At 44.4% G+C, this 20,033-nt stretch overlaps 1 protein-coding gene across 1 annotated transcript in view; it reads left to right on the top strand.

Annotated features, from left to right (window-relative positions):
- The window catches only part of ZFYVE26 (zinc finger FYVE-type containing 26), a 65,728-nt gene that overhangs the window by 29,111 nt on the left and 16,584 nt on the right, over positions 1-20,033 (top strand). Inside the window, exons 19-26 of the mRNA XM_065402946.1 lie at positions 2,059-2,164; positions 5,619-6,358; positions 6,531-6,727; positions 7,474-7,578; positions 8,422-8,544; positions 10,867-11,043; positions 14,632-14,878; positions 16,277-16,375. Coding sequence (XP_065259018.1) covers positions 2,059-2,164; positions 5,619-6,358; positions 6,531-6,727; positions 7,474-7,578; positions 8,422-8,544; positions 10,867-11,043; positions 14,632-14,878; positions 16,277-16,375 — 1,794 coding nt within the window. The remainder of the gene's footprint in view (positions 1-2,058; positions 2,165-5,618; positions 6,359-6,530; positions 6,728-7,473; positions 7,579-8,421; positions 8,545-10,866; positions 11,044-14,631; positions 14,879-16,276; positions 16,376-20,033) is intronic.

Raw genomic sequence — 20,033 nt, 5'->3', positions numbered from 1 at the left:
AAGATAATTCGGGCTGTGTAGATGTAACTGGGCAGAATGTTCTCCTAGAACACTTAGCGTTGATACCACATGAGCCAGAAGAGCTCTAGCTTGAGTATATTGTACTGGCAGTTAGGAGGAAAGAAATCTGTCAGTTTACTTGTAAACCAAGCCAGTTTAATCTGGAGTCACTGGGCTGCTCTAATGTGGAACTCCACAAATCTAAGAGTTGCTTCCCAATAAACTGCCTTCTAAAGTTACATCCCTCAGTGAGGTAGAGGAAAAAGGAAGATGACAGAACCTTTTTCAGACTTTCACTTTAACAGGACCTGTCACTGTCACAGTTGTCAACTTTCACATGGTAAATAAGCACCCCAACTTACACAAAAGGCCAAAAAGCAAGCTAATCCCATTTCAAAACAAGCCAATCCCTAAGAACCCCAACATTCTGAGATTAGATCCCCCTGGCATGCAGTATGGGACTGTGGTGGGCCTGCTGTGACCCCCTTGCCGGAAGCTGATTTAAAAAAAAAAAAGAAGCTACAAGCTAAACAAGCAACAAGCTAGAAGCCAAAAACTAGCCAACAAGCAACTCACAAGCCAATTAAGCCAAAAACAAGCCCAATTTCGGCGTTGTTCTCCTCCCCCTGTGGGTTTGGCATGTCTGGTTACTGCATGTGTGGAAGGTACTGGTGCCCCAATGTAACACAACCTCTCATGACTTCATGTTTCCATAACTGGAGAAATGTGTGGTAATAGTCCAGTGGTGCTCCGTGTTTTCCTGCTGCTTTAGAAGGTGGAAGAATAGTTTAGAAGGGGTGTCTCTGGGTACATCTGCCCTACAGAGCCTATACTGGCAATGCTATGTTGGCATAGCCCCCAGTGTAGACTCCGCCTACACCAACAGAAGGAGTTTTTCTGTCAGTTTAGAAACACCATCTCCCTGAATGTGAATCATGAGTTAGCCTGGGATACCAGAGCCCTGGGTTCTGATCCTGGCTCTGACACTGCTGGGTGACCTCTGACAAGACACTTCACCTTTTTGTGCCTCTAAGATGGGGTTAATGATACTGACCTGCCTTGCAGACAAGCAACTCCAGACGTTCCTGCTGCAGAGGAGACACTGAAACCATGACTACCATGGGGGGGAGGGATAGCTCAGTGGTTTGAGCATTGGCCTGCTAAACCCAGGGTTGTGAGTTCAATCCTTGAGGGGGCCATTTAGGGATCTGGGGCAAAAAATATAGTTGGGGATTGGTCCTGCTTTGAGCAGGGGTTTGGACTAGGTGATCTCCTGAGGTCCCTTCCAACCCTGATATTCTATGAGTCTAACCACATTGTCTGTGTTGCCAGAAGCTCTCTTCCATCATTAAAGCTGTGTCTGCACTGGGGGTTTTGTTGGCGTAGCTATGTTTGTTAGGGGTGTGATATTTTTTTTTTCTTCATATCCCTGGTCAATATAACTATGCTGACATAATTAAAACAAATTCCCAACAGCATTACTACTACTAGTAGTAGTATTTAAGTTGTGGGACAAGTACAAGTAAGAAGCTTTACACAGCTCCCCTCTGCGTATCAGTGAAATTATCCCAACCTTTCACTCCATTTGTAAGAGCAGCAGCAATTCTTGCTTCAAGGCAAGCAAAACAAAAAATAGGCTGAGAAAATAAAGTTAACCTGTGTCTAGAGAATTCTAATAAACCAGATCACTATAATAGTGCATGTGTTGTGACTCTGACAAGGTTCTGCTGCAATTTTTCCCTGTAGCGTTTTTCATGCTGAAGCAGATTTGCTCTGCCATTTGCAGCCAGGTCTTACTCAGATGTCCGAAGGCACTATGCTGGTTCTTGCAATGCCTCCTCCAGATAGTGCAAAAGATTGTGGGGCACATCAGAGTCAGAGCAATTAGGTCATTGGGTTGCCAACTTGCTTCATTACTGTGGCCCTCATGCCTTGGTGATTTTGAGCATAGGGGCTTCAGAGGCCTAGTGTACAGATTAGCTGAATAGAACTCAATCTGTGTAATACATTAATTTAGGTTTGTTTGTTTTTTTAATTGTGTCTCTCTTACGTTTGTAGATCAAACTGCAGAGGTGAAGGTGGGGAACCCTTTCATACTGCTACAACAGAGCCCATCTCACTTGCTCTCTCTGCTCTTGTTTGAGAGTCAAGTTCCTCCTGACAGGTTGGTGCTTTTCATGAATACTTAACTGATGAATTTAATGCTCATGAACTGGGCTCGACTCTGTCCTCTATGACTAGAATGGCTGCAGAGCAGACTTCTGCTAGATCTGAGGAAGGCATTAGTCCCTGGCTTCTCTAATGAGATGGCCACAGAAGATTGCAATTAGTGAAACTTATGGTTTTGTGACTTAGACAACTACTGGCCATTGGGAATTGAACTGAGAGCTCTAGGGATGTGTGGGTTTTAAATTGAAACTGTCTGACTTCTGGGCACAGTGGTCACACATCTTATACATGTAACAAAATAAAAATAAAATTGTTTCCCAAGATCACTTTTGAGAACTTCTGGGCATGGATATTACACTGGCAGGCAAGTAGACTGGATTATCTAATGCACGTTTTCCATCTCTAAATTCTGTATTGGGCTGGTACTGAAAGTGTGCGACTTGATAACTGAAGCAGGTGTTAAATGAGACAATATTTGATAATACTTTATAAGCTGTTTGGTGTCTGAATGTAATTAGACTCATAGACTCATAGACTTTAAGGTCAGAAGGGACCAATATGGTCATCTAGTCTGACCTCCCGCATGATGCAGGCCACAAAAGCTGACCCACCCACAACAGAATCTTCCAGCCTGCGACCCCTGCCCTATGCTGCGGAGGAAGGCGAAAAACCTCCAGGGCCTCTGCCAATCTACCCTGGAGGAAAATTCCTTCCTGACCCCAAATATGGCGATCAGCAGAACCCCGAGAATTCACTGTACTGAGGACCAAACTGAAGGATCTTTCATGGTATTGCCCTGAGCCATGTATATCAGACAAGGGACTTATTGCATGAAATTTTAGGGTGAAGTTCTCTTAGCTGCTAGAGCCATGGCAAGTACAGCTGTTGGAGCAGCAGGTGTTTACTGTATATTTTACATTTTAACCATTTGGAGATATTTGCACAAAAGGTAATAAACTTAACAAAGTTGTATATTTCTGTCTGGATTTTACTAAGTCTGTTTCAAAAGACAACCAATCCCAGAGCAGTCCACCAATAATAGCTTATGGTAAATGTTCATTACATTTTCAAGTTCTGTGCCACCCCATCTTCCCAGCATAACTTCCCCGCTTACATAAATGCTCACTGTTTCCCCCAAGAAACATCTTATGGACCCAGCTAGTCCATGAAGCATTTAAGCTTTAAAACTCACTCTTCTTCTGTTCATATTTTGTTATGTACTTTTTATCTTTGCTGCTATTTCCAAATTCTATAACTTGACAGTGCAGGCATCTGTTATACCTTTGGCACTGCCCTGCTGCCGAGCAGTGCCCTGTACACTTTCAAATAAGTGATTACAGTGGCGGATTTAGAGTTAGTGTGGCCCTGTGCTCAGCTTCATTTTTTGGGGCCCCTCCTTGGGACCCAGCCAAGAAAAAGAACATTCTCTCTTATCTTCCCCCCCGCTCCCGTTTTTTTATTCTTTTTTCTTCCTCCTCCTCCTATAAGTAATAGGAAGTAAATGAAAATAAAGTGAGGTACCTTGATTGTTTTTGTACTCTAACTTATTTTTCCACAGACCACTTGAAAATCGCTGAGGGTCTCGGCGGACCACTTAATGATCTTTCCAAATGTTGTTTGTACCGTTAGCTAACTATTGTAAAGTGCTTTGGATAAGAGCGCTTTATTAAAAAAAATGTAAAAAAATGTTGGGGTGCTGGGTCTGGCCAGGAGTTAGGGTGCAGGAGGGGGCTCAGGGCTGGGGCGGGGGGTTGGGGTGTGGAGCGCTTACCTGGGGCAGCTCCCGTTTGGTGCGAGGGGTGCAGGTGGAGATGTGGCGGGGGGTGCAGGAGTTGGGGTGGGCAGGGGGCTGGGGGTGAGGGGGTACAGGAGACAGGGAGGGCAGGGGACTGGGGGTGAGTGAGGGGGGTGCAGGAGTCAGGGCTGGGGGTGTGGGCTGGGTTGCGGGGGTGCTCCCAGCCCCCTGCCCTGAGCGGCTCATGGCACGGGGCTGGGGGGGGGTTGTGTAGAGGGAGTGCGGGGGCCCTGCCTTTGCTCCGCCCCGCCCTGATTCCACCCCCTTCCCCAAGTCCCCGCCCCTGCCTCTTCTCCGCCTCCTCCCACTCCCTCCCGGAGCAACCTGAGCGCTGGCAAACAGTTGTTTGGGGCGGGGGAAGTGCTGGGAGGGGGGGCGGGAACGCGGCATGCTCAGGGGAGGAGGTGGGAAGAGTCGGGGGAGGGGGAAGGTGGGCTGCCAGTGGGTTCGGAGCCTGCAGCAGGAGCCCCAGGAGCCAGCAGGACCAAGCTTCTGCCCCTGGAGCTGCCTGGCCTGGGGGGCCCCGTGCCAGGGCACCCTGTGTTTTACTGTAAATCTGCCTCTGAGTGATTACTAAGAATTGGAGTAAATCATATTACCAAAAAGCCCTCTTGTTGTAGGCCCAACATTGGGCCTTTATCAAAGAGATTTGATATTGTGCTTAGCAAGTTTCTGTAGTCTGGCTAAATTACATATTCCATCCCATTCGTTTCCTGGCAGACTCCATTAATTGAGCTCTAATGAGATCGTCGTACATTGTTTTTAGGCAGGTAGTCACTGGGTCCTGACCTCCGCAGACTGGCCAGGGTGGCAGTGCTGCAGCTGCTAGAGGTGGGAACTTTGCTTTGTTCTCAAATGTCCTCCCCTTCCCCCTACACTTGGAATGGAATCCACTAGCTCCAGAAAGGCTGTGCCCAGTACTTTGCTGTGGGGGAGGCTGATATGACTCTTTCAGCAGGATCCTAGGGGATCCTTCTCTGTCTCCCTCCAAAAACAGAGGAATAAATGCAGGGTTTAGTTACAGGGTGGGATGAGTTGCCAGGCTATGCATTTTAATGACTTTATCTGCAGGAAACTTACAGTTCACAGACATATAGGCAGTGGGAAGGAGCTGAGGAAATGGGTGGTATGAGCCCACCTGATTCTTAATGATACTCCCTGTTTGATGCCCCAGAGAGAGGTGGAAAACACCCCAACGTCTCCATTGTCACCCTGTACTGGGGGACATTCCTTCCTGACTCCAAATTTGGAGCAAAATATACTGTTGTAAGGTTATAAATAGGATTAGGTGCATAATCCTAGTGATTCTCACTCACACGCAGCTGTTGCAAAGGATATTAAGCCTGACTTGGGAGTGCCCTTTTTTTTTAATTAACAAGGTAGATCTCATTTTGAGACCATGTTGTCTATTAGTAAGAGCAGAGAAATAGCTGCTGGGACTCTGAGTTCTCTTCAGAACTCTGCTGCTTGAATCATTGTGAAGTTAGGCAATACACAACCTCGGAGTCTCATTTTCCCCTGTTAAAGGGGATAGTACATACCTTGGAGAACTGTTGAGGACTGTTAATGTTTGTAATACTTCTTGAGATCCTGTGTAAGTGCAAGGTATTATGCACGTGCACCTTCTAAGTTGGTGCTGTTTTCACTCCTCCAGGCTCTCTTCACTGTTGGCAAAAGAAGAGTTGAACTTAAATGTGCAGCAAGTTATCATTAACTGTTGTTGTGAGCCACTGTCCTTGTGCAGTGCCAGGCAAAGCAGCCAGACCAGGTCTCTTTTGACTAACATCAGCAGCCTAGCACATCTTCATGCCTACCATTGTTTGCCGGATGTTGAGATACCTATCCACAATCCAGCTATGGACTCTGAGGAGGATTCTACTCAGCCCTCTTCTTCCCTGGCTGACTTGAACCAGCACACGCTCACTGCCTCTTCCCTGGCCTTCCTGAAGTGTCAGTCGAAGCTAATGGCCACTGTGGCATGTCTCTGTGCATCCAAGGTACAGAAGGTCCCCAAACCAAGCCTGTCATGGATGGAATTTCGGGGCAAGAGGGAGGTCCCCTTGGGCCTGGAGCAGATTTCCAAAGAGTGTGAGACATTACTGAAGGAGTTCTTGATGCTGGAGAGTTTTCTTCTCACCATGTCTGAGCCACTTCAGGATCCCCAGGAGGAGGGTAGTGGTTTGGTTAGTGGCCTCTGTGGCAAGCCATACATGTCACTTGTCCTTTTGGGCTTGCATTCTACCATGGCTGTTGAGGTATTAATGGAAGTCTTTGAGCAAGCGCTCGCTGCAAAGGACTGGCCCAGAGCCCTGAAGGTCTTGGACCTGTACAGTCAGGATATGGAGGAGCTGACCAGCGTGAGGGATGCTGTGCTGAGCTGTGCGACTGCTGACGGTAAAGGGAATGAGTTTTCTTTATAGTGTACAGTCTGAAATAGGGATTGGAAATTGGGGACTGATCTGGTGATCCGTGGGCAAATCCAAAGAATGGAAATTCTTTTCTCTCCTCCCCCTGTTCCCCAAAGCATAGAAGCTGGGCTTCATGCTGGTAGCTTGTCTTTTCACAGATAAGGATGGTTGGCAGTATCTGTTCCCAGTGAAGGATGCGATGTTGAGAAGTAGATTGGCCCTGCGCTGCCTGGACAGGTGGCCTCTTGAGGCTTGTCTGGAAATCCTAGCATACTGCATCTGTGATCCTGGCATAACCGAAGAACTGAAGTCTGATCTGCAGAGCAAAACAGGAGAACTGCAGGTTTATCGAAAGGTACAAAAACCATTTTATTAAGTAACTAGGTATGGAGTATACCTGCCTTAAAAACTTCTTTAACCCTTGGTTCCCTTTGGCACATAAAACATCCTCCCCAAACCCATTTCCAAAATTCAAACCTGGTCAGGTTTCTGAAAGTGCTGAAATGTCAGGTTAACTCTCTCCTTCCCTCATCCATAATTTTTCCTTTCCAGTTGCCTCTGTGCTTTGTTTCCAGAGAAGACTGGAGACAAAAGCACAAAAAAATCCAAAGAACTTGAGTCCATTCTTTCAGGGTCTCTTTTTCCTCCAACCTGCACAGAGGCAGCAATTACTGGAAACTTTCCAAGAGAGCTTATTCTTGTCTGAATTTTCAATCCCAGTTTTACAAGCCTAAGAAGTTGAGGAATCCAGACTCTTGCCTGCTTATCCAGTAGGTTTGGCCTATTCATAGCATAACTGGTGCTGTGTTGTCTCTTGGACCTCTACCAGCAATCTCTTCAGACAGATATAGCTATAGATATAGCTATAGATATAAATGGGTTTAGGCCTCTGTGATAGAATCTTTTCATCTAGTCCTCTTGAAATTGAAGTGGATTCACCTAGAATTCCCAGACCCTTTCTAGTATGATAAATGTAGTTTCCTGGCTTGGGCTAACTCCTGATGCAACCAGTTCAGCTGTCTGCCTGGGCCTGGTGATGGGTTTGAAGAAATATTGTTCAAAACAATCATTCATAGAAACTCTAACATTTTATTTTATTAGATTTTGAATTTGCAAGATGTCCCAACATGGAATGACTGGCAAGATCTGAAAGAAGCCTGCATTGATGATCCCCAGGCTATCATGAGTGTTATTCTGGAGGCAAAGGTATGGCATCTTACATGGCTTTTTGTGTTTAAAAGTTAGAAAATGGTGGCACTATTACATTTTGTTAAGCAATTTTTTTAGATGCTTGTTTCAACAGAGTTCACAGGGCAAGAAGAAAAACTCTTAATAAATTGTGTATTGAAGAAGCTAATTGGAATCTTTGTTTAATGTCAGGATTTAAATGAAAACCAAGCACCCCCATAGTTTTGTCCTAATTTTATTCCCATACATAACCCATTTCTTCCATTCTACCTCAGAAATCCGACAAGGAGTGACTCTCTTGGGTGATGTGTGTAAGTAACATGCTGTCCTTGCCAAGGAGAAGCAAAGCTAGATGGGTTTTTCTTAATGCTTGGAAGAATAAGCAGCATGCAGTGAGTGTGCTATACTGGGAATTAAAAAAAATAAACTCTTCTAGACAGAGCTTACATTTATTTGAACTTAGAATTTTTAAAGTTAAAAATACAGCTGTTGGTGAAATACAGGTTTGGACAGCATAAAATAACCAATGATGTAGAGCCCGTGGAATATATCCTTCTGAAACTATTAACAACCTTGCTGGAAATTCTCAGTATAATCCAAGAACACTTACAAAAATATTTGTCCAAAATGCCTTTTTTTTCACTGGCAGGTTACAATAGTTAGCTCAGTGTAGGATGGGACTCTGGCAACATTGTATCATTTATTACCCTCCCCTGACCCGTCCAACCCTGGTGTTGTAATTATTTCTTGCTGGAGGAAAGAGTACCATAAGACTACTGAACTGACCTTGAAATGTTAATCAGAGCATGGGCGTGAATAGCCGTAATGAAGGGAGCTGTGGTTTGCCTTCCTTCTCCTTAGGATTATGAGTTGTGTGAAGAATGGGGTCACTTATACCCTGTCCCAAGAGAACACTTGATCAGCCTTCACCAGGAGCACCTCCTGCACTTGCTGGAAATGGGAGACACTGAAAAGGCTTTGCAGGTAACCAGAGGGCTGTTTTTGCCTTGCTATCTTCAAAGGGTAGGTCACTGGTAAACAAGGGTACCCAAATGCTGCTATTGCAGCCCTTAGTTAGGCTACTTGCCAGAAGCCTTCGCTGCATAAATGTAGATTGCAGCTGAACTCTTCGTTACAAAGATTCAGCCTGTACAGATGACAGGTCTCAACACACAATACTGCCAGGCCACTTTGATCAAAGTGGAATGTTGTCTGCAGAGACCTTTAGTCTTGTCCTCTACGCCAGTGGTCTCCAAAGTGGGGTGCGTGCACCCCAGGGGGTGCGCAAGAGGATCCTTCGGGGTGCGCGGCAGGAGGAGCGCCGCTGGAGCAGCGCCGCTTTTTTTTTTTTTTTTTTTTTTCCCCTTCGGCAGTTCGGCCGAGGGTCCGAGGGGCTTTTTTACCCCCCCTCGGCAGCTCGGCCGGGAGCAGGGGGTGCATGCTCAAAAACTTTTTACTGATGGGGTGTGCGATCAAAAAAGTTTGGAGACCACTGCTCTACGCTGAGGTGTAGACAACTTTCACACATTGTGGACCAACAGTATTGCCAACCCCAGGCATTCAAAAAACACAATAGACCCCAAACATTTTTAAACCAATCTCATGAATCATGACACTTCAGAAATAACACATTTTAGGTTCTTAATTGCTAAATAGTTAGGTAGGTTTCAAGTCTTTAGGGGTCACCTTTTCTGTCTCTTCTCTGTAACCATGAGGGCTACAATTTTTTTTTTTTCCTAAATGAAAGCTAAGATTCTGAAGTTGGGGCTTCAAGAAAAACACTAAATACCATAAGATTTGTCTACATGGGGCACATTTGGCCCCTATGCTACACTTTGGCAACTCGTTTTAAAGAACACTTTTGATGGCCACTAAGGCTTGGCCTACACTACAGAGATAGGTCCACGTAAGGCAGCTTATGTCAACCTAATTATGTCTGTGTACATCGGTGGGAGCAAGGCTATAGTATGTAAGTGCCCTACTACAGTGACATTAAAAACTCCACCTCCACGAGAGGCATAGGTGTATGTCAGTGTAGTTAGGGTGACAGTGTCTGTGTAGACACTGTTACTTATATTGGCTGTTGGCTGTCATTCTTGTCAATTTCACAGCTACAGTATGGAGCCGTGAAATTGACGACGAAGCTGGGCAGTCATCCCAGGGTGGGTGAGGGGCTCCAGCTAGAGCCTGGTTGCCCCCCTATCAGGGCTTCCCGCTATCAGCCGCTGCACCTGCCCTGCTCCCCACTACAAGCTCAGAGCTGCCTGGACTCTGGGCGTGTAGCTCCCTGTTGGGAGCCCAGAGGACAAAGCCAGGCTTCCAGCAATGGGGAGCCAAGAGCCCAGGCTCTCAGCCCCCCTCCCCCACTCCTCTTCAGTCTGTGGAAGCGCTCCTGGTGAGGATACGCACCACCAACAGAAGGAGGGTAGTGTGGACATGAAATACTGCAGTAATTACTGCAGTGACTGTAAGTCAACCTAACATAGGTTGACTTAAGTTTCTAGTGCAGACATGCCCTAGGTCCTAACAAAGCCTTCTTTCTTTTTCTAGTGTTCTGGTTTGTGGGGGGGTGTATGTGTTAATAAAGCAAGCTTCTTTGAAAGGATACTATGAGGCCCAGATTTTAAATTCTATGGGGTGGGAAGGATTTTGCAAAATCCTAATAACAAAAATGTTTTCATGGCTTTTTTTAACTTGATGAATATGCAGGGTTTCTTGGTTTGGATTCAACATTAGAAACTATAATGAAACATTCTTGTGCTGCTAGTGCAGAAGAACCAGGAAGTGAAACTGACCAATCTGGTTTCATTGCTGCCTTGACTTAATGAAGTGTGAAAGCAAAATTCTTTTGGGTTGAATAATCATGGGACTGTTACTAAAATAACACAGAGAGAATTAAATTAAGTGCCCTCTTACAGAGAACTTTAGGATCCTTACAGGTTAACATAGGGGTCATCTTGATGATTCAGTATTTGACTCTTAATTTTTGGTCTTCTATATCTCACTTCCTGTTAAATTAAATTAATTTGCAATAAATCTGTTTATTTTTAATTGTTAAGAACCTGTTCTTGATCATAGATCATTAAGTTGAGGGCAGTTAGGCTGTGCAGTGATATGCACATAGAGGTGACTAAAACACCTTCAGGTACTTTAAGAGGTTGTTGCAATTTAGATAAAATACTTGAAAGACCAGTGTAGGGGAAAATATCCTGCTCCACACAAGGTAAATGGACTCGCTGAGCTTAAGAGGCCTTCCCCTGCCATGTAATCAGGATTGTCTGCATATTTTTCTCTTGGCTTTTGTAGCTCTTAGAAAGAATAGAAGACTCTGATACGCGCCTTGTGATAAGCGAACAGTCTCTTGACAAGCATCCCAGCTTGGCAGCCTCTCACTTCCTAGCAAATTATCTCACTACCCACTTCTACAAGTACCTGACAGCTACACGCCATAACGAAATCCAGGCTCTCTACATGGGATCAAAGGTGAGCAAAGCCACAGAATCCCAGCTGCTTCACTCCATTCTGCATTTACAGTAATACGTACTAATTCTACAAGCACCCAACGGTAGGCCTGAGAGGAGAATTCTGCAGTACCTTGTGGGAGACCCAGGTACCAATTCTCAGTACCTATCTGAACCAAGTGTATGAACTGGAGGTGAGAGATGGAGGAGGAGGAGGCCTTAAGCCATCTTTGTATATGCTGAATTTGGGTGCTTTTGTAGCTTCCAGGATCATCGGAGCAGCCTCAGGACTCTATGGGCCATTGAAAGCAGAGAATAGTCAGCACAAGAGGGGAAGGGGGATTCCAGAGGATTAGAAAAAGGGAAAAAACAGTGCCAATCTATAAAAAGGGAAATAAGGACGACCAGGGGAATTTCAGACCAGTCAGTTTAACTTCAGTACTCTGAAAGATAATGGAGCAAATAATTAAGCAATCAGTTTGCAATGGAATTGTCAAGAACAAATCATGTCAAACCAATCTAGTAGCTCTCTTTGACAGGGTAACCTGCCTTGTGGATAGGGAGGAAGCGGTTGATGTGCTATATTTTGATTTTTAGTAAGACTTTTGATACTGTCTCGCATGCCTTTCTCATAAACAAGCTAGGGAAATACAACCTAGATAGAGCTACTATAGGATGGATGAATAAGTGGTTGGAAAACCATTCCCAGAGAGTAGTTATCAGTGGTTCACAGTCAAGTGGAAGGGCATATCAAGTGGGGTCCCGCAGGGATCAATTCTGGGTCCGGTTGTTCCATATCTTCATCAATGATTTAGATAATGGCATATAGAGTACACTTTAAAAGGTTTATGGACAAAACCAAGTGTGTGTGTGGGGCGGGGATTGCAAGTGCTTTGGAGGGTAGGGTTAAAAATCTGGACAAACTGGAGAAACGGTCTGAAGTAAATAGGATGAAATTCAATAAGGACAAATGCAAAGTACTTCACTTAGGAAGGAACCAGGGTGGATTTGATTTAAATCAAATTGATTTAAATCACTAGTAAGGAAGACTCAATTTAATCATGGATTTCTACATAAAAGTGCATTCTTGTTGGTTGTTATAACCTTAATACATATTCTTCACAACTCAGAGATAGATGTAGGTTTCATTTTTAGAAGGTACACACTATAACAAACTGGGGGGGAAAAAATTCAAATGTCTAGTACGCAGTTTGGTCACAGACAATGCTGCAAATGTATCCAAGATTAGAAGAAATTTAGAAGAGTGTGAAGAGAGCCCCAAGCTAATAACATGTGGTTGCAGTGCTCATTTGATGCATCTCCTAGCCAAAGATGTCAGTGTTCCAGAAATAAAGGCTAATGTTGTTGAAATTGAAAAATATTTCCATAACAACCACTTTGCAGCAGCTGCTCTGAAAAAAGTGGGAGGAACCAAGCTAACTCTCCCACAAGACGTGCGATGGAACTCAGTAGTGGACTGTTTTGAGCACTATATCAAGAACTGGCCTAATCTGATGACCGTTTGTGAACAAAATCGTGAAAAAATAGATGGCACGGTCACAGCCAAAGTTCTCAACGTTGGGCTTAAGAGAAATGTTGAACACATGCCCACATCCCTTGCCTTGGGAGAGGGAAAGAATCCCAAGCTTGTTCTTGGATAGAAGTAGAAAGTACAATAGCTATTTGATGCACTCTGAGCAATGGCACTGCTACCAGTGTAATACTTAGCACATATATGGTGGATTTCATTTGAGGCTCTCCAAATGCCTTCCAGATGTGGGCAGTATTATTCCAATATCTGGATGGGAGAACTGAGGTACAGAGAGAGCAGCTGCCTTTACAGAAGTTACACCAAATCCATGACAGAGCTGGGACTAGAACTTGGGTCTCCTGATTTTTGCCATCCCTTGCAGTTTAGCCAATGTGTCCCTTGCTCTTGCCACTTGTTGTAGGAGCAGCAGTGATCTGTATGCTCTGTATAACCTGTAGGTTCAAAAGGTCTGTTACACCTTCCCCCCCCCCCTTTTTTTTTTTTTGGTCTCCTCTCCCTCTTTGAACACCTGTGAAGTGGCTTTCCCCCTCCCTCTCCCCCCTGGAATGCTTGTGGGATGAATGGGCTGCTTGAGCAGCAGAAAGATCAGAAGAGCTCCCAGGTAGACAAGGTGTCTGGGACTCTGATTAGGCAGCGATCACATGCCCAATGCATGGACACTGCCCGAAGTGAAGTGTGAACAACCAGACGTGGCCAAGTCATCTCTAGTCGCAGGCCATGAGGAGCAGGCCCTTAAAAGGGGAAGGGGCCATGTGCTCAGGAGTGCACTCACAAGATTGTACCTCCAGTGAAGGCCCTTCGCCTGGACCGCTTGGCCAGTGGTTCGCCACATTGCATTTCATCGTGCCTCGGGAAGACTTACCTTCATCGCACCATCCAACGCTGCGCTGTGGGACACTTACCTTGAAGGATCCTGACATCTCCAGTGCCGTGCCTGTCCTGGGAGCGTGAGTATGCAAGTGAGAGTGTGACCACCTCCCCGCTTTTCTTTTGAGCTTAGCTTATCAGTATAATAAACGTGTTGCTTTCTGCCAAATTCTGGTGGGTCATTGGTCCTCCCTAAGCTTACTAACTGGCCCAATTTCAGGTAACACCATTATGCTCCGCTTTAAGCAGATATTTAAGCAAACTGAATGGATTGAAGTCTCATCTATAACTCTGCCCTGTAACATTACCAGTATCATACCTGCTTCAGTGCTCCCTAAAATAACAGGTGCATGGTGCAATACACTCTTCTGTTACCTAGCTTACCTGGTATATCGGAAAGTGGCTGTAGTAAGTGGCCGTTCTTGGGAAAGGTACTATAACTGCAGGGGTCGGCAACCTTTCAGAAGTGGTGTGCCGAGTCTTCATTTATTCATTCTGATTTAAGGTTTTGCGTGCCAGTAATACATTTTAACGTTTTGAGACGGTCTCTTTCTATAAGTCTATAATATATAACTAAACTATTGTTGTATGTAAAGTAAATAAGGTTTTTAAAATGTTTAAGAAGCTTCATTTAAAATTAAAATGCAGAGCCCCCCGGACCGGTCGCCAGGACCCAGGCAGTGTGAGTGCCACTGAAAATCAGCTTGCGTGCCGCCTTTGGCACGTGTGCCATAGGTTGCCTATCCCTGATCTACTGTCTCCCTTTTACCCTATGATGAACGTAGTGGAACCCAGCTGCAAAAAATTAAGGATTGGGTTAATTGTTGTTTTTGCCTGCTGTCTATTGTAGTGGGAGAACCATATTCTGCCTTTCTATAACCCCTCTCACCTGACAACCGTAAAGCATTTTACAAATGCCAATTACATACCTACTTCACAGGGAGGTTGTGATATTTCATATTACAGATGGGGAAACAAACTCTCTTGCCTCAAGAGGTTTGCCCAAGGTTACATAGCAAGTCTGAGGCAGAGCCAGGAATAGGACCCAGGCTCTCAGGTCTAGTCTTTAACCTCTAGATATCGCTTCCTCCACCATATAGATCATTCTGCTGGGTGCTTTTTGGATGTAGACAATCCTTGGATTCTGGCTATGTGATGATGATCTCCCTCTGTCTCCTTCCTGTGTCCAAGGTGTTGCTGACTCTTCCTGAGACCTACCGTGCTAGCTACTCCCATCTGTCCTCCAGGCCACTGCTCATGCTGGAGCAGCTGCTCATGAACATGAAGGTGGATTGGGCAGCTGTGGCCGTAGAGACGCTGCACCAGCTCTTGATTGGGCAGGAGATCGGCTTCACTGTGGACGACATGGATGCTTTGCTCTCCAAGTATTCAGAGAAAGCCCTCGACTTCCCCTACTCATTAAAAGAGAAGAGATCAGGTGACTGCGTTTCAGAATTTTCCCTTCTACCAGGGAAGGCGGGGTGGAGGCTACATTGTTGTCAGTTACCCTTAAGAGCACCCTACTCCATTTTACTGCAGGGTTTTATACAGCCAGATATCCCTTCCTCGTTCCAGCCTAGGGCATATTCTTTGAGAAGTCCTCTCCTTTTCACCACAGCAGGTGTTTTCAAAAGATTAGTAGCCCAAATAGTCTTAATTTTCACCTGCTGCTTTTTTCAGGGCCTCCTTCCTTTTACCATTTAATCTCATCCCTTTCCATGTAAATTCATTGATGGACTTAATATATAATAGGGTGCTTCAATAGCATCTTGCCCAAAAACAAACATGAGTTTATGTTGTGTGGATATAAATCAGGGGTCGGCAACCTTTCAGAAGTGGTGTGCCGAGTCTTCATTTATTCACTCTGATTTAAGGTTTTGCGTGCCAGTAATACATTTTAACGTTTTGAGAAGGTCTTTTTCTATAAGTCTATAATATATAACTAAACTATTGTTGTATGTAAAGTAAATAAGATTTTTTAAATGTTTAAGAAGCTTCATTTAAAATTAAATTAAAATGGAGAGACCCCCAGATCAGTGGCCAGGACCTGGGCAGCATGAGTGCCACGCTGCCTTCAGCATGCATGCCATAGGTTGCCTACCCCTGATCTAAATGGATCAAATCGTTAAGACTTGACTCCTGTTTGTACTTTCTGCAAACCCCCCCAGTTTGGGGGCAGTTCTGTATGATTGGTTGTCTCTGCCTCAAGAGGTCTGGGAGTGGAACAGCAACAGCAGAGGGTGCTGCAGGTCAAAGCAAGTGCATCAGCAGAGCTGTGCGTGAGAAGCCTGCATAGCATCTGCTTGCATTATGCCTCCCTCTAATGGTTGAGCTTGTTTAATAAAATATGCATCTTTTGCTTGTTCCAGTCAGTTGCTTGCAGGAGATCAAGTCTGACGCTCTAATATTAGTATGTGTGTTTACCCTGCCACGGAGTCAGATGCTTCCTCTTTGCTTTGACCATCCTGTTCCAGTGGAGGGGAACCAAAGTCGGATTAATAGTGTTGTTATATCTGTCACAACTGTGGTATTCTAGCAGAGAGTTGCAGCACCTGTCCCATTATTCATGTGTCTTTCACAATAGTCCTGTCCCTAGATATTGAGTGTCTCTCTCTGTTTAGGTCTCTGAGCAGTAAGACCTGTGTTTATAGTTTGCATGCCGTAGAGTTAGTTAATTTGTGGGCTAATCTGCATGAAAGATGTTGTAATTTATGTCACACGAGCTAATCCCATGTGGACTCATACTTTTTTGCACACTGCTGTGAATGGATTATTATAATCTTCCTATTGGCAGATGAATGTATGACCAATATTTTATTTATTTCCTTTGCCCTAGATTCTGTGATTCGCACCGAAGAGAGTCTCAATCAGGTATCGGAGTCTGACACCTTGTCTAAATCAGGATCAGCAGAACTGTCTCCTGCCAGTTTTCCTGGTAAGGAAAAGGTCTAATGGTCACACTGTTTCTGGTCCTCTTCTTACTCCTCCTCAACCTCCCACTCTGCCCTAATCCTGCATCCCACCCCTCTCTTTAAAATAACAGTAGTTACACTCTCTGTTCAAATTCAGCACAGGTAAGTAATAATCTAGCACTGTTTAGAGGTCTGGGAAACATGAGTTTGTAGGGAGAGGGTCTCAGTTTGGTTCTTATTAGATAGGTGTCCACATCACAAAAACCACCAGCACAATTGGCACTAACTGTCCCTTTTCCAGGCAGTCCAGTTCTGGGCACCACACTTCGGGAAAGATGTGGACACATAGGAGAAAGTCTAGAGGAGAGCAATAAAAATGATTAAAGGTCTAGAAAACATGACCTACAAGGAAAGATTGAAAAAATTGGGCTTGTTTAGTGTGGAGAAGACTGAGAAGGGACATGAAAACAGTTTTCAAGTACATGAAAGGTTGTTATAAAAAGGAGGGTGACAAATTGTTTTTAAGTACTGAGGACAGGACAAGAAGTAAGGGGCTTAAATTGCAGAAAGGGAGATTTAGGTTAGACATTAGGAAAATTTTCCTAACTGTCAGGGTGGTTAAGCACTGGAACAAATTGCCTAGAGAGGTTGTGCAACTTCCATCATTGCAGGCTTTTAAGAACAGATTACACAAACTGTCAGGGATGGTCTAGGTAATACTTAATCCTGCCTCAGTGCTGGAAACTGGATTGGATGACCTATCGAGATCCAGTCCTATATTTCTGTGACTCTGAATGATGATAGAGAAGTTCTCCATCATGGCTGCTGCTCTTGCTGCGTTTGTGCTCTTTCTTTTCAGCTGTGTAGATAACTCTTTTTTTCCTCTGGGAATGATTCTTTTCCTGACTGCCTCCTTTTCCTGACGGTCTTTTTATTTAAAACAACAAAAACCTCAAGTTTGTTTGTTTGTTTTTAAAGTCCAACCCACCTTGCATACATCACCCAGCCTTAGGTTTTAAGTTTCTATTTGGTTACATCCCTACACTAGTCACATTCTGTTTCAGAAGCCTTGAGAAGCTGCCCCAAGTGATGTGATATAAGGGGCCCAAGTCCATACTCAAAAGTGCATCCAGAAGTGCGTGTGCAGATCAGGAAATTGCCTCCATAGAAGTCTAATTAAACATAATCTAAGCACAGAAGCCTAACTAGGAATGGTGTGATGTTTAGAGCATGATGTGAACTAACTTGTGCATGCAATTACAGGAACCTACTTGTGTTTTCTTGTCTACTTTTGCAAGTTGACTTGGAGCTCTGATTTTGAGAAGCTTTGGCCCAAGATTTCCTTTTTCGAAAGACAATACTGTTGTCATCGTCCATCCAAAAGCTTCTCATGCTTGACTGATTGTGGCCGTTAAAAGATCCCTTAGCTTCTATCTGGAACACACTAAAGCCCCAAGGGTGTCCATGTTTCCATTTGATAGCTTAATCTATTGTTACACCAGCTCCACAGCGCTCGTGTAAATGGTTCCCTAGTTGCGTTTTGCATTGTAATTCTTTAGCAGACCTCAATTCCAAGGTCATATCTGGTCCACTAAATCCAAGATTTGCCTGCATCTAGATCTAGTCTTTTGTCACTTATGCCCAGAAGATTTGTAGAACATTGGTGCTCTTCACTATTTTGCTAGTTCAGAGTTGCATCTTTTTGCTTTTTGCAGCTAGTTATCATTTTTCATAGAATATCAGGGTTGGAAGGGACCTCAGGAGAACATCTAGTCCAACCCCCTGCTCAAAGCAGGACCAATCCCCAGACAGATTTTTGCCCCAGATCCCTAAATGGCCCCCTCAAGGATTGAACTCACAACCCTGGGTTTAGCAGGCCAATGCTCAAACCACTGAGCTATCTCTCCCCCCCTTTGTAGAACTCTTCCTGGAGCTTTTGTAACCTCTGGGTTTGGGATCTACTAAATGTTTTTTATCTTTTCAGAAAAAACAATTACTTTCCAGGAACAAGAATTGTAAACATGCTATAATAGATCCCTGCTGACTCACATATTTTCCAGCAGTGCTTTTGTAGCCTGTATGCTTCTGTCTTTTCCCTGAAAAAGAAACTGCGGGGTGAAGGCAGGCTTATACCACCCTCAGGAGGTTGAGCATGCACCAGCCATTGGTGAGGCTGTTCAACGGCTGTAGAATTCTAAAACTTTAGAGGAATTCCCATCAGTCATGCATTGAGAGGGTGAGCTCAGTAGGATGGGGCTGTCATACCAAAACATTTCCTGAAAGCACAATTACAGGTAGGTAGCATTTTTTTTTTTCTTTTTAAATAAGCTTACGACAGGCTTTCATGCAGTAAGAAGGTTATAACGGCATCAGTGATTGATGAGCAGCGATAGTCCTCTCTCACTGCTTTCCTTTTCCTACTCCCTTCCTCTATCCCCAGTTTTTAAAAAAATCAATAAAGCTGTGCCTGTTCTTCACCATACTTATTTGCTTATATGTTTGTCCCCATTGCCTACCCTTCATCTGCTTGCATCTTTAGATTGTAAGGCCGTCAAGGTAGAGATTTCCTCTTTTCTATGTTTGTATTGCACCCAACACAATAAGTGGGGACTGCAGTCACTAGATTTTAGTTCAAGCAGAGTGCCTTATCTCCACTACACTTTTAAACACAGGTTAGTTAGCATGTGTTACATCACACTTTTAAATCTTAGTCTAGACGAGGTCCAAGAGATACTGTAGGCAGCTTTGTGTCCTCTCAAAGAAGTGCTGCCCTGGACACTGTGCAGGTGTGTGGGGGAAGGAGAGAGGAGGGAGAAACCCTTCCACTCAGCAACCACCAAGTCCCACCCCAAATCATCCTGTTTCTTCTTGTGCATCTGGCATTAATCTGCACTCCAGTGTTTGTCAGCCTGATGAACATGAAGTAGCTTTCTCTTAGTGGGAGCATGTTACTTCAGTTGGAGTTTAACTTGTTTCATTTTTAGAAGTAGTATGTGAGGGAATTTGAATGGGTTACAGGTGTAGTAAAGGGTCACCATGCCTTTCACATCCAGGAGCCAATTCCTGTTCAACCCAGGCTGGTAGTGAATATTTGACAGCTTTTGATTTGTGCAAATACCCACATCCCACAAACTACTACAATTAATAGCACCAACAAGACGCCAAGTTAGCAGTCTCAGTAGTGAGACCAAGGATTTAAAAGGTCATGGAGACTAAATTCTCCTTTTGCCGTTCAGAACTGATTCCTCAAGCCAAGGATGTGATGTGATGGTGAAGCAGGGGGTGCATTGTGGGGAAGTCTAGGCTGCTGCTGGCCCATGTTGTAGTTGTGCTGGGGTGAAAAAGAAAAATCAGTCTCCAAGAATGTCAGTCTGGCACTTCTGAGCAGCACAAAATATAGATGTATGAAAGCATATGTATTTGGCATTGCATTCCTGTCTTGTACAGTCTCTCCATGTAAGATTGGTTGCTGACAAGGCACAAACAAGCCCAAAGATCACTTTTCTCCAGGTGTGGTGGGGATAGTGATGTATGTCTGCAAACACAAAAGCAAGATTTGCCTGTGGTAGTAGGTACCGAAGTGACTGGAAGAGTTTGCAGTCTCTATTAGCATATGTTATTGCAAGATGGCAAGAAGCCTCTTCTGCATTTAAAAAAGATCTTGTTACTTAAAGTATCTGA

The sequence above is a fragment of the Emys orbicularis genome, chromosome 4 (assembly GCF_028017835.1).
Source record: "Emys orbicularis isolate rEmyOrb1 chromosome 4, rEmyOrb1.hap1, whole genome shotgun sequence".
NCBI classification, from domain to species: Eukaryota; Metazoa; Chordata; order Testudines; family Emydidae; genus Emys; species Emys orbicularis.
Note: the sequence above shows the minus strand (reverse complement) of the source record. Positions and strands in the feature narration are given on the sequence as shown.